Below are 13,059 nucleotides of genomic sequence, written 5' to 3'. Positions count from 1 at the left end.
TGTGCTTTCACACTGGAACACGCCAAAATTGGAAGATACACACATTCAGTGCAAACTCGCCAAATGTCATTGGTTCAACAGACAAATGGCCACATGTGCTATCTGACATCATGGGTGATCAATGTCTGTGTTTTGTGGGAGCAAACCCTTCCTCTCAACTACTTGAGGATGGAGGAGGGGGTTGGACCCACAAAGCACAGACATTAGATATTCTGTGATGGCAGATAGCACATGTTGGCACACTGTGTGTGTATCTTCAAATTTTGGCGTATTCATTATTCAAACTGTAAAAATGTTTGTGGGGGCGGGGGATGGGCGGGGGGTGTTTCAGTCTTTGACACGGCCCATCATGTCAATAATGTTCTTAAAATTAGATTCGATGACCATCATTCTTTGCCGCATATTGTCCATTTCCGTGCTGCATTCCAAAAGGACATTTGTTACATTCTGTTCCATGAGAAACATCCTTTCACGCATATTGTGCATTTCAGTGCTGCACTCCATTACCTGCTGAATAATTATAGCAGCACTTGCACGTGAAAATATTGGCACACCATCCTCCTCCCCTAAAACAAAAAAAAAAAATGGCATTTACAACATTATTTTTCAATGAGGCCTATCTACATATGTTTTTTTGAATCAAGCTAGGGTGACACTGACCTGATGGGCTTCTCCTTTCCACCTCTTCGACATCTTCTATCACTCCTCCTTCTTCCACCACCTCCCCATCATCTTCAATCACTCCTCCTTCTTCCACCACTTCCCCATCATCTTGGACTCCTCCTTCATCCATCAATCCACCTTCTTTCAATTCGCCAAATTGTTCTTCCGCCACTTGCCCTTCATCTGCTATGACTTCTAAGTCCAAAATTACTTCTTCCTCCTCTCTTCCTTCCTCCTTTCTTCCTTCCTCCTCTCCTTCCACATCCTCCTCTCCTTCCACATCCTCCTCTCCTTCCACATCCTCTTCTCCTTCCACATTCTCCTCTCCTTCCACATCCTCCTCTCCTTCCACATCCTCTTCTCCTTCCACATCCTCCTCCTCCTCCACATGTTGAGATGGCAGATTTTGGCCTTGTCTGGCCCTCTCTGCCTCCTCCAAATGCTGGCGACTTCTTTCCCCTGAAATAAACCAAAAAAAATGTAGACTCATCAGCACACAGATATTGGAGAGCATAAATCGCACACATTGCTTAGAAGATGCTTTCATTTAGTTACTTTTATCTTTCACCAAACCTACATTTTGCAATTACTTCTATATGGCAAGCTCTGATCCTGCCCCTTTTTAGCAAAGTGACACACATGGATGTCCCCCCTAAACTGTATTTCTGGGAGACCCTACCAAAACCCATTTTTGATTTGGGGAGACACAGGTGCTCTGCATTGCAGATGTGAAAACATCTGCTTTATTACCACTGTTTTTAGAATGAATCCTGTTTGCCTTTCCCATTCTCATACTTTTTTTTTCTAGAACTAGCTTTTACACAATGTTTACAAACAAAGTTTTTGGCCAGTGAGCCATGTCCAGGTGTGTTGTTCCTGGAATAACCGAGCCTTTCTGATAAACTATGTGATGTTACGTTGTTTACTAAGAACACTGTTTGTAAATATGTAGTTATTTATGTCCTAAAAAATAAATGACAACATGTCTTTAAAATTACAAGCAGGCCAAGGAGGCAGATGGTGAAATATACATGGCAACACATTATTGCAGACAATCACCCCCCCCCCCCCCAACCCCAATATATATTTACTTACTTTTACGCAGAATTTTAAGTATTTTCTTCATCTGATGTGGCTCCCTCAATTTTAAGTCTGACCATCGTTTCCTCAGCTGTTCCTTGGACCTGGTGATCCCAAACATCCTCTGCATTCTCCTCGCCACCTTGTCCATAATATGTGCCTTTCGGCGGTTAGGGGTCTTGTATGGCCCTAATTCACCATCATAGTCCTTTTTTCGCATGATGTAAACTAACTCCACCATTTCCTGGAACCGCATATTAGTGGCTTTATATCTTCTTTTCCTTGATCGGGACGTCCCTGCCTCTGTCCCTTCACTTGTGGCATGAGAGCATCGTGCCCGCTCGTGTGACATCGCCATCTTTCCTTTCCCACAGAGATTATGGGCGTGGAAAAGATGAATTCTTACGCCATGGGCGGAGAAGAGGGCGGCGTTTAATACATACGCGGAGTGTAGAGAATGCAAACAACGTGTTTACGTCCGTTACGCGGAGAATCTTCGAGCGCATCCAGAACATACACAGTTAACGCCATATTTCCTAAACTCATTGATTAGGGGCCTCGCAAAGGTGACGAGGGCGGGGTTTCATAAATACGCGGAGTGTTTAAAAGGTTTACGCCGTGATTACGCATCTTACGCGGTAATTAGGCGAGCGTGAGAAACGAGGAGCGAGAGACAGGAAGGTAAGGAAATTAAAAATGTGATCAGCAGAGGCCTTGAAAATGTAGACACATGGGATAGGGGTTTGGGCTGTTGGTTGCACCCTTTTTAAGCTATTCTGTCTATGGGGTACCACAATGTTATTTTGGTATCCAAATGCTTTTGGACACCTCACAAAATAGAGATGTGAACAATGCTGTACCTCATTGACAAGTTTTTGAATGGTGTATTCAGATCAGGCAAAGTATTGTTCAAGTGTTGGTTGTACAGAGGTCATTAGGAAGTGTCTTTTATGTCATCCATTGTCAGGGGCATGAGATTTACACATGAAAGAGTGCCTAGATGAAAACTGTCATTTGTAAGCATTGTTTAATTTTATATATTTAAAATATTTACTGCAATGTGAACAATGGCTCTGCATCTAGCAAATCAATGTTTGGTACAAGCAATGCGGCCGAGCTGCCAATCATTGTTTAAACAAGAGAGACTGTGTTTGGAATTAGATATAGGTAATACATTTGAAGACACATATTAGATCAAGGTCAACGCTGATCCTTTGGAATATTTATTTTTCTGTGGTTTATGTTTTTGTAATCTAGACTCAAAAAGAAATATAATTTTGCAAAAATTACAATGGACCTCCTACAAAGCAAGGAATCTATAGAGGCCTTACTTCAAAAATACCAGGACATGCCCATCCTGTGGAATTCAAAGCACTCTTTATATTGCAATAAAGAGGTACGAGCGGCAGCACTAGAAGAGCTAGCAAATTATATGCAAACTTGGGTGCCAGGATGCACTGCCAACATGGTGAAGGATAAACTTGCCAACCTCAGAAGCACATACAGGAGAGCATACAAAGCTAATAGAAGCCAAAAATCGGGAGCAGCAGCAAGACAAGCAAAGGAACCCAAACTGTGGTATTATAAACAGATGGCTTTTTTGCGGGACGAAATGGAAGGCAGGAAAACGATGTCCAGTCTTTCTTCCAACCTTTCCTCCATGCTACCTTCCAGCGGACATTCCCCAGATGACCACAGCCCTGCAGAGTCGGAGGAAGAGGGCCTGGCTGACAGAGATGCAGATCTGCCACCCTTCGATGAGGAGGTATAGTAGTTTCCTCTATATTTATGACGTAAATAATTCTTGGTGGATTAATGATTAGATATTTTACAAAAAAAACCAAGCTGGGAAAAAGCAAACAAAAAGGTGTACAGACAAATAGGTGTCAGGGATGACAACTGCAGGTGTCAGAAGTAGAGTGTATTCAAGTAATAATGAACAGAAAATACTAAACGAAAAACATGAAAATGAGTGTGGTTTTATTTAGCGAAATTGTAAAAAAATTCATTTTTTTTCCACACAGGAAGAAGAGATCAGCCAGGAGGTGGCAGATCCTCAGGTGTCTGTCAGCCAGGAGGAGGCCGGGGTCAGTGGCAGCCAGGAGGAGGCCGGGGTCAGTGGCAGCCAGGAGGAGGCCGGGGTCAGTGGCAGCCAGGAGGAGGCTGGGCCCAGTGGCCTGCAGCAGGTCCACCCGGCCAGGAGAACCACCACCAGCCAGTCTTCTCCCCCCCAGGTGAGGCCATCAGGCCGAAGGAGGCAGTTGAGGCCTGTGGAGGAGGCAAGCCTCCGCATGATCCAGGAGGCAAGCGCCATCATGAGGGCCCCCCTCAACCCCACAGAGGCCTTCAGTGCCTCATTGGCCCATGATTTAAATGAAGGGGAGGAGGACCAGAGAAGACTGGCAAAGGCCCTGATGAACCAGGTCCTTTGGTGGATGCAGAGGGGCCTGCTGACCCCAGACACTGGGCTATGTGACCCGGCCCGGCTTGCGGAACACCATCCTCCTGCTGCCACATCAACCCCACCTGCAAGACCCCGTGTTCGATCCGCTGGAAGGCTGCCTGGAGGGAAGGCTGGAAAGAGGAGGAAACGTTGATTTTCTGCCTTCCATTTCCTTCCACATAAAGGACATCTTGTTTGTACTACCACAGTTTGGGTTCCTTTGTTTGTGTGCTGCTGCTTCATATTTTTGTGTTTGGCTCCTGAGGCTTGGAAGTTTATCCTTCACCATGTTGGAAATGCAAGTTTGCATATAGTTTGCTATCTATTCTAGTGCTGCCGTTCTTTTTATTTTTTGTGATGACATTTGCCTGAATAAAAGGCTTTTTGCTTTCATTTGAAAACATGTCTATTGTTTGATATACTGTGGGGATTATTAGGCAGCAAACCTTTAATAAATATACAATGGCTAATTTACAAAGGACACACTCCTTGGGGGGGGGGGGGGACATTTGGTGTGCCAACATGGTTTAATATTCTCTAATGAAACACCAAAAAAAAAAAAAAAAAAACATGTAAAAAAAAAATAGTTTAAATGGTGACATAACTAGAAACAAAAAAAAAAATTAAAAAAATGCACATTCCTTTACAAAAATGACTACTCTAAATTATGGAGGACCACCAACCAAAACACACGTCTGGCATAGAAAACATTATTAAAGGATTACATCACAAGCAAGAAATGTGACATTTCAGTATGGGACAACTCTATTGAAATTGCATCAGCAAGAGAACGGGGTTATTCTAGCAAGAGAAGAATTAATAAAACGAGGCTTTAAAATGTGGTTTAGTGCGCCTTTTTAAGACATTGTTCTCTTGCTAGAATAAAAGGTTTCTAATGACGAATGTGCCATATCCCAAAGAAACGCGAGTTTTACCTGAACGAGCGCTCCCGTCTCCTCATTTGGACTGAGCATGCGCGGGGTTTTTGTACGCTGCTTTTGTGTACAGACGACCGAACATGTCTGACGGACACGATTCCAGCAGACTGTTTTAAAGCAAGACCAGGAAACAGTTGTTCGTTGGAAAACGGTCTGGCCGACGATTGTTTGCTGGAATTCTGTACGTTACTGCCTACACACGAACGAACATGTCCGCTGAAACTGGTCCGCGGACCAGTTTCAGCAGACATGTTTGGTCGTGAGTACGAGGCCTTAAAGGTACAAAATCTGAAAATTAGTACATACTAGTACAATTGTATAGAACACATTAATTCAAAGGACTGCTAGGGAGTTGAAACATGTACATGCTGGTTATCTACTTACTGCTGACAAAGACAGTTTGTATCCCCTTTAGGCCCGGTTCACACTGCTGCAAATTCAATTGCGAATTTGATCTATTGCAATTGCTCAAATTCGCAAGTCATTTTACTAACATAGTTTTCCATGAGTGTTGTTCACATCAATGCGTTGCAAATCTAAGCTGCGTTAAAAAAGGGTCCTGTGCGACTTTGATCCGTGTGTGATGCGAATTCAGCTCCATAGACTGGCATTCCCTGAAATCACGGCCGCAAATCACGACAAAATTGTGTCAAAATCGTGGCCGCGATTTTGAAGACGCAGCAGTGTGAACCGGGCCTAAAACATCCAGAGTTTTTTTTATTATTGTCTCTTACCTTCCTTCTAATGCATCTCCCTACCATGTCCTACCCCATCTTCATCCATTCTCACCCTAGTCACTTTCTTTGTAGTTTTGGGTGGAGGTTAACTGTTGAAAAAAGTAAGAAAAATTATGTTTGCTTTCAACCAAATGAAAAAATAAATACATGAAAGAAAACTCTGCATTTAAACTAGAGAAAGACAAAAAAATAAAAAAACTTATAAAGCATGCTTTAAAGGAGAAAAAATACCCTCCTGATCAAATAGAATACTCCCTATATCAACACTCTATGGCCCGGATTTACAGACACTGGCGCATATTTATGCCGTTGTAGCGTATCTCCGTTACGCTGCGCTGATGCAGCGCAGAGAGGCAAGCACTGAATTCACAAAGCACTTCCTCCCAAATCTACGCTGGGTTTCCAAGGCGTAAGTCGGCGTAAGTGGAAGTGGGCGTGAGTGATGCTAATGAGGCGTGACCCCATGCAAATGATGGGCCGAGCGCCAGACAGATACGAATCGCCAACTGCGCATGCGCCATCCCGTGGGCGCATCTCAGTATGCATGCTCACAATCACGTCGGAACAACTGCCTAAGATACATCGAATCACTGCCTACGGCGTGAACGTAACCTACGCGTAGTCATATTCACGTCCTACGTAAACTACGTAAAATACGTAGGCTTGTGTTCCCTGTTGCAGCCCTTTGCATGGATGCTGCTGAGTTACACCTCCTTTATGGGGCATAATTTTATGCCGGACGTATGACTTTATGCGCACTGCATCGGACGGACGTACGTCCGTGAATCGGCATATCTCCCTCATTTGCATATGTGAATAGAAAATCAATGGGAGCGCCAAATACGTCCAGCGTAAATATGCGCCCACTCTACTCCGGCGTAGGCAAGTTACGTCGGTCGGTTGAAGCCTATTTTCAGGCGTATCTTAGTTTCTGAGTCTGGCACATAGATACGACGGCGCATATTTGCACTTACGAGGCGTATCTCGAGATACGTTGGCACAAGTGCTTTGTGAATCCGAGCCTATCTGTCCAATTGATCAGCTAATTGATTAATCTAGTAGATGATTGTTCAAAGTAGGTAAACAGAAGGGCAGAAGATTTTTTTGTCACTTATCCTTTTCTACACAGATTATGGACATTTGGGTGGTTTACATAAAAAGTTGTACTCAGCAAGCCCCATATGGGGACAGATGCCATTCACCAGTGGGCCTTCTGTATGGAGAATCAACCATAACGCTACAATTTTACAGGCATAGCATGAGTACAATTGATATGGGAATAGTCAGAAGCCAGTGTTTTTTTTTAACGCGTGGCTGATACAAAGGTCAATGAGTTGTGGGACATAATAGGAAATGGAACCAAGGTAGAAAGCTAACCCTATGAAATGGTTGAAGTTATAATGCAATTTCAATAACATCTGTTGTGGGCACTGACAGTGGTCAAATGGAACTTTACCAGGGAACATTATCTTAGGCCTCGTACACACCACCGGATCTATCCGCTGGGATTTATCCGCAGATCAGTTCCAGCGGATAGATCCGGTGGTGTGTACGTCCGAGCAGATATTTTTCCGTGGATATATTTCCGGCCGATGGATTTCCAGCGGATATAAATTTCTTAGCATGCTAAGAAATCTATCCGCTGGACAGTCTGTACAGACTCACCGGATCAATCCGTCCGCTCCTCTCCCTCGCATTCGTCGTAATGATTCGACGCATGCGTGGAAGTCTTCATCTTCCAGCGTCACGCACATCGCCGCGTCATCATCGCGGCGACGGCGCGACACGTCACCGCGGATGGATTCCGCACGGATTTCGATCTGATGGTTAGTACAACCATCAGATCAAAATCCGCCAGAGGATTTATCCGCAGGAACGGTCCGGAGGACCGTTTCAAGCGGATAATCCTCTCGTGTGTACGGGGCCTTAGGAAGACAATAACTAACAGATAAGCAGAACAACAGTGATTACGAAATTATGAAATCTCAAATCTTATTGCTACACAGGGGCCTTCTGAAGTTCACTGCTATATATATATTTTGTATTAATTATGTTTTGTACATTCATAGAAATACAACCCACCCACTAATCATTACTTTCTAACAAATTATTTAAAAAATAAATTATTACATTTCACTTTACTAAGGTCGGAGCAGTACACAATTGGTTCTGACTGATTGCATCAGACTCTATATCTTGCACTTAGGCCCCTTTCACACCTGCGGACCTAGGGCCAGATTCAGGTACAATTGCGGTGCCGCAACGTATCCCGTTTATGTTACACCGCCGCAAGTTTTCAGTGTAAGTGCCTGATCCACAAAGCACTTACCTGTAAACTTGCGGCGGTGTATCGTAAACACGTCCGGCGCAAGCCCGCCCAATTCAAATGGGGCGTGTACCATTTAAATTAGGCACGCTCCCGCGCCGGACATTCTGCGCATGCTCCGTTCGCAATTTTCCCGACGTGCTTTGCGCAAAATTACGTCGGCGCGACGTGTTTGTGAATCGCGCCGTGCATAACGTACTTACACCGGAAAAAAAAATTCAAAATCGACGCGGGAACGACGGCCATACTTTAACATGGTGGAGTAATTTTACACCATGTTAATAGCACACTTAACTTTGCGACGGGAAAAAAAGACTTGCGCCGACGTAACGAACGCAAAAACCTTCGTGGATCGCCGTAACTGCTAATTTGCATACCCGACGCTTCAAAACGACGCAAACTCCACCCAGCGGCGGCCGAGGTACTGCATCCCAAGATCCCACGGTGTAAGTCAATTACACCTGTCGGATCTTAGGGCTATCTATGCGGAACTGATTCTATGAATCAGCCGCATAGATACGACAAGAGATACGACGGTGTATCAGGAGATACGCCGTCGTATCAATTCTGTGAATCTGGCCCTTATAACCGCTTTTTCATCCATCCATGTGCGGATGAAAAAGGGACATACATTGGTCCCTATGAGATTGCGGGTGTCAGCGGATGAACATCCGCTGACACCTGATCTTGCCCGCTTCTGCATTCCTCCGATTCTGCAGACAGAGGAAAACCCTATTTTCCTTCCATCTGCGGATCGGGTGAACACGGACAGACGGTGCGGGGACCACCCTGTCATCCGCCGGCTCAGCGGGGATCAACGGAGCGATCCCCGCTGAGCAAGCAGAGGTTCACAGGGCGGATCATTATTGATCCGCCCAGTGTGCAAGGGCCCTTACAGTAGCTCTTTACTACTTACACATTCAGGCCCTATAATTTGCACTTAGTTCTTTGATATTTGCAAAACTTGTTGAATACACCCAAACAAGTTGCGCAGAATGCGAAAATACATTGACAATACACAGCTATTCACAAGATGCAGAAGCACACAAAAAAAACACAAAAAATAAGAGACGTAAGAAAACATGCAAATATTCTACAACTTGTGCTCTTGACCCCTGGCTAACATACTAACATGTGCCCAATTTTTCCTTGCTACTGCTTTCTGTTCACACTTACTAAAGTGTCTCTGAAGTGATAGAGGATATGATCGGGTGATTATTGACTGCCAACAAGAAACAATTGACAACAGCTGAATATGTGTAAACGTGTAGCACTGAAAGTATTTAGGAGTTTGCTGACTGGGAATTTCACACAGGGCACTTGTGCTGTTGACAGGCAGTAGAATAAATGTTTTAAATGAAAGGGTGAGTCATAGTCATGAAGACGTGGTGAGGGTTGCTAAGAATTAGCAAAAGCTACTGACTAGGGGATTGCACTGTAGTTGGTCCTGTCTTGCTGAAATAATAGGGTGTCGCTTCACTCAGTAAAGTTCTGAATTTTAAAATTTTGGTAAGCTCAGGACATCTATCCTAAAGAATCCCACCCTCATCTCTGAGTTTGCATAGATGTTTTCAGTTGTGCACTGGATGTACAATATTTGTTTTCCTCTGCAGCATTGCACAATGCTCCTTAGCACATCTTTGCAATCAAGTTGCTGATTGGACAATATAACTGTGAATCAATAGCTGCTGTGAATAGGCAGTTCACAAATCAGTTTGGTAGTTGGAAGAAGACTCATTAGCCATTCTCAGTAGCAACAAATGAGAAGTAAGATAAGTGGCTTCTTGGAAAAAAGGCTTACAGACTAAGCCCTGGTTCACTGTGGTACGATTTGACATCGGTACCGTCCTAATCGGTGCGACCCTGCATTTGCGGAGCCAAGCTGATTTCAAAAAGCAGTTTCTGTACTACTTTTTTTGAGATTTCAATCTGCGATTTACATTGACTTCTGTGCAGAAACCTGCACAGATGTTTCTGAAATCACGGCCGAAATCGGGACTGACATGCGGGAGTGAAATTGTGCGAGTTCAGACTTCATTCCCGCAACTCAGTGTGAACCTGGGCTCAAGGAATAAATCATCCTCTCAGCTTGTCTGTTGGGCTTGAGGTATACATGAATAGAGTGGTACAGTTTAATTTCCCTGTTAATAAGATGTATGTATCTCTTTATAGGAGAATTTTATGACATTTTATTTTTTTGCAATTGCATGAGATGAATTACATATAGTGTTGTGAGCCTTTTAATAATAACATGAAAGGTTTTATTTTTATCTAAATGGTTCATAAACTCTGGATATTGTATAAATTAACTAAACCCACCAATTTAACTGTTTCCCAAAACAATTAAATTCAAGGCACGCCTCTGGTAATCACTCTCACAGTTGCTGGTGTGGTATATCAGTTTTTAACCAAACTTTTAAGCCCTCAAGGTTCACAGCAACTGCACATCAAACAGATCAAAAGAGGCTAAGAAGACAGCTTCCTTTGCTATAAAGGAAACAAGGGCATAGTTAATTTTTAATATGTAATTGACAATATTTTATTGTATGTCCTCAAAAATCTAAGATGTCTGTAGCTAGCTTAGACAATAGTGCATGACATATGTTATATAACAACAACGTATTTTTTCTTTCTTAAACTTTGATGTTTTCATCAATTTGTTTCATGTATTCAGGTGTTCTAAACCAAACCACTGCATTCAATCTCTTTCCAATAAGATGTTTGTGCATGTTTTGTTAAAATCGTGAGTTAATGGGTCCTTAAGGGGGCAATTACAAATGGCCCGCATTGATTTTACTCTTTTCATGCTATGATAATGACCTGTCCTGAATTTTATATACTTGTTACCACTGTTGACATTGTATTTTCAAAATTCTGATTCACATTTTATCTTATGTGCTGCTTCTCTTGTGTGTGATTTTTAAGGCCCTGATGAAGCGTGGCTACCCACAAAACGCGTAGGCTATACTTATGATACATCTGACCTGGATCTACACACCCTGGACCAAAGTAACAGTAAAACTGTATTTTGTATCAAACTGTGACATATTTTTAAAAGAATCTCATCCAAGGATGGTAAATAAAATCTTTTCCATGTTGTTTTAAAATTTTGATAGAACTTATTTTCTTTTTTCTTAACCCCACGAGGCACATTTAAAGTCCCACTCTACTTTGTATTTTTCAATTCTCATATTCTGCAGGGAGGGTGCCTCTCAAAAAATATCAACCCATGTCATATGATAGAACTGTAATGTCAAATGTATATTTTTTTATTATAGATTTGAAATGCTCTTATAACTCAACTCTCAATGAGAGTTGAGTTATAAGAGCGTTTCAAATCTATAATAAAAAAAATATACATTTGAGAGTTGAGTTATAAGAGCATTTCAAATCTATAATAAAAAAAATATACATTTGAGAGTTGAGTTTTAAGAGCATTTCATATCTATAATAAAAAAAAATATACATTTCACATTACAGTTCTATCATATGACATGGGTTGATATTTTGGCATTTAAAGGCATTATAAGAATTCCTATCTACACCTTTTGTTTTTCACCTGCATAAGATGTGCAATGGTCATGTAGTTTTGTGGTGTCATTTGTTGGCCGTAATGTACAGCCTATAGTAAAATAAATTTTCAGCTTTCTGTGTCAGAAACTTCTGTTTGTGTGATACATGAGGCATGTGTCATGGCATTGCACAGTTTAATGTATGACCTCTGTCTGTAGTGTAAGACCTGTCACTTCCTGTGAAGAAACGATATATCCAACAATTCTTAAAGCCTGGTACACACCAATGTTTTTTTGTCGTTAAACCCAGTGGGTTGAACAAAAAAAGTCTGACAAGTCAGAGCTGCTGTAATAATGAGCTCCCCTGCTGAGCTGTTGTGTTCTGACAGGAGCCCCAACCCCCTCCCCCCACCAGAACACTCTGATCAGTGCTCTCTGCCATTGAGAGTGCTTATTGGGATCCGGTCGGCTGATTTTTTTCCAGCATGCTCGTCCAACAGAAGCCGATTTCTGTCCGACTGGCTGACATACACACGGACCGAATGACAGATTTTTTTAACCGGAAAATCTCTCCCAACATTTGGCCAGTGTATACTAGGCATTAGTCTCTTAGTCTAGTGCGCCTGCAGATGAAAGCTTTACAGCAATTAGATCTGACACAGACACAAGCAGGCAGATTATTCACTGACACAGAGAGCTTACTCAAGCAGATGGGAGATGATGTGTTTCATCCCATTGTCACTCCCACATTTGTGATGCCAAACAGGGGGGCAATCACTGATCTGAAACAGGAGGTTGTCCTACCCCCTTTGCACATACAAACAGGGTAGTTGTAGTAATGCATGGATATAGGGAAATCGATCAGCCATGACACTACAGGCTGCATCCACAACATGTAAGCCCATCATTACAAGGTAAGGCAAACTAACAGAACATGGAATATAACATTGATAATACCTGGCTAAAACAACAAAAACATTTTAACCACTTCAGTCCCTGTAGGATTTACCCACTTACTGACCAAGCCATTTTTTGAGATACGGCACTGCGTCACTTTAACTGACAATTGTGCAACATTGTAACCAAACACAATTTATGTTCTTTTTTTCCCACAATTAGAGCTTTCTTTTGGTGGTATTTGATCACCTCTGCGGTTTTTACTTTTTGCGGTATAACCAAAAAAAGACCGACAGTTTTGAAAAAAAAACACAATATTTTTTACTTTTTGCTATAATAAATAGCCAACAAAAACAGTTTACAAAATAGGGAATATATGTATGACATTTTTATAATTATTATTTTTTATTTTTTTTACTAATAATGGCGGTGATTTGACACTATTTTGTGACTATTGACATTT

At 42.3% G+C, this 13,059-nt stretch overlaps 1 protein-coding gene across 1 annotated transcript in view; it reads left to right on the top strand.

The window, feature by feature from the left end:
- The window catches only part of TBX18 (T-box transcription factor 18), a 92,053-nt gene extending 80,759 nt beyond the window's left edge, over window positions 1–11,294 (top strand). The window contains exon 8 of the mRNA XM_040350050.1: window positions 11,113–11,294. Within this exon, the coding sequence (XP_040205984.1) occupies window positions 11,113–11,231 (119 nt within the window). The 3' untranslated portion in view covers window positions 11,232–11,294. The remainder of the gene's footprint in view (window positions 1–11,112) is intronic.
- The last annotated feature ends 1,765 nt before the right edge of the window (window positions 11,295–13,059 follow it).

This window comes from Rana temporaria, chromosome 4 (assembly GCF_905171775.1).
Source record: "Rana temporaria chromosome 4, aRanTem1.1, whole genome shotgun sequence".
NCBI classification, from domain to species: Eukaryota; Metazoa; Chordata; class Amphibia; order Anura; family Ranidae; genus Rana; species Rana temporaria.
The sequence above is the reverse complement of the archived record's forward strand: the minus strand, read 5'-3'. Positions and strand labels throughout refer to the sequence as shown.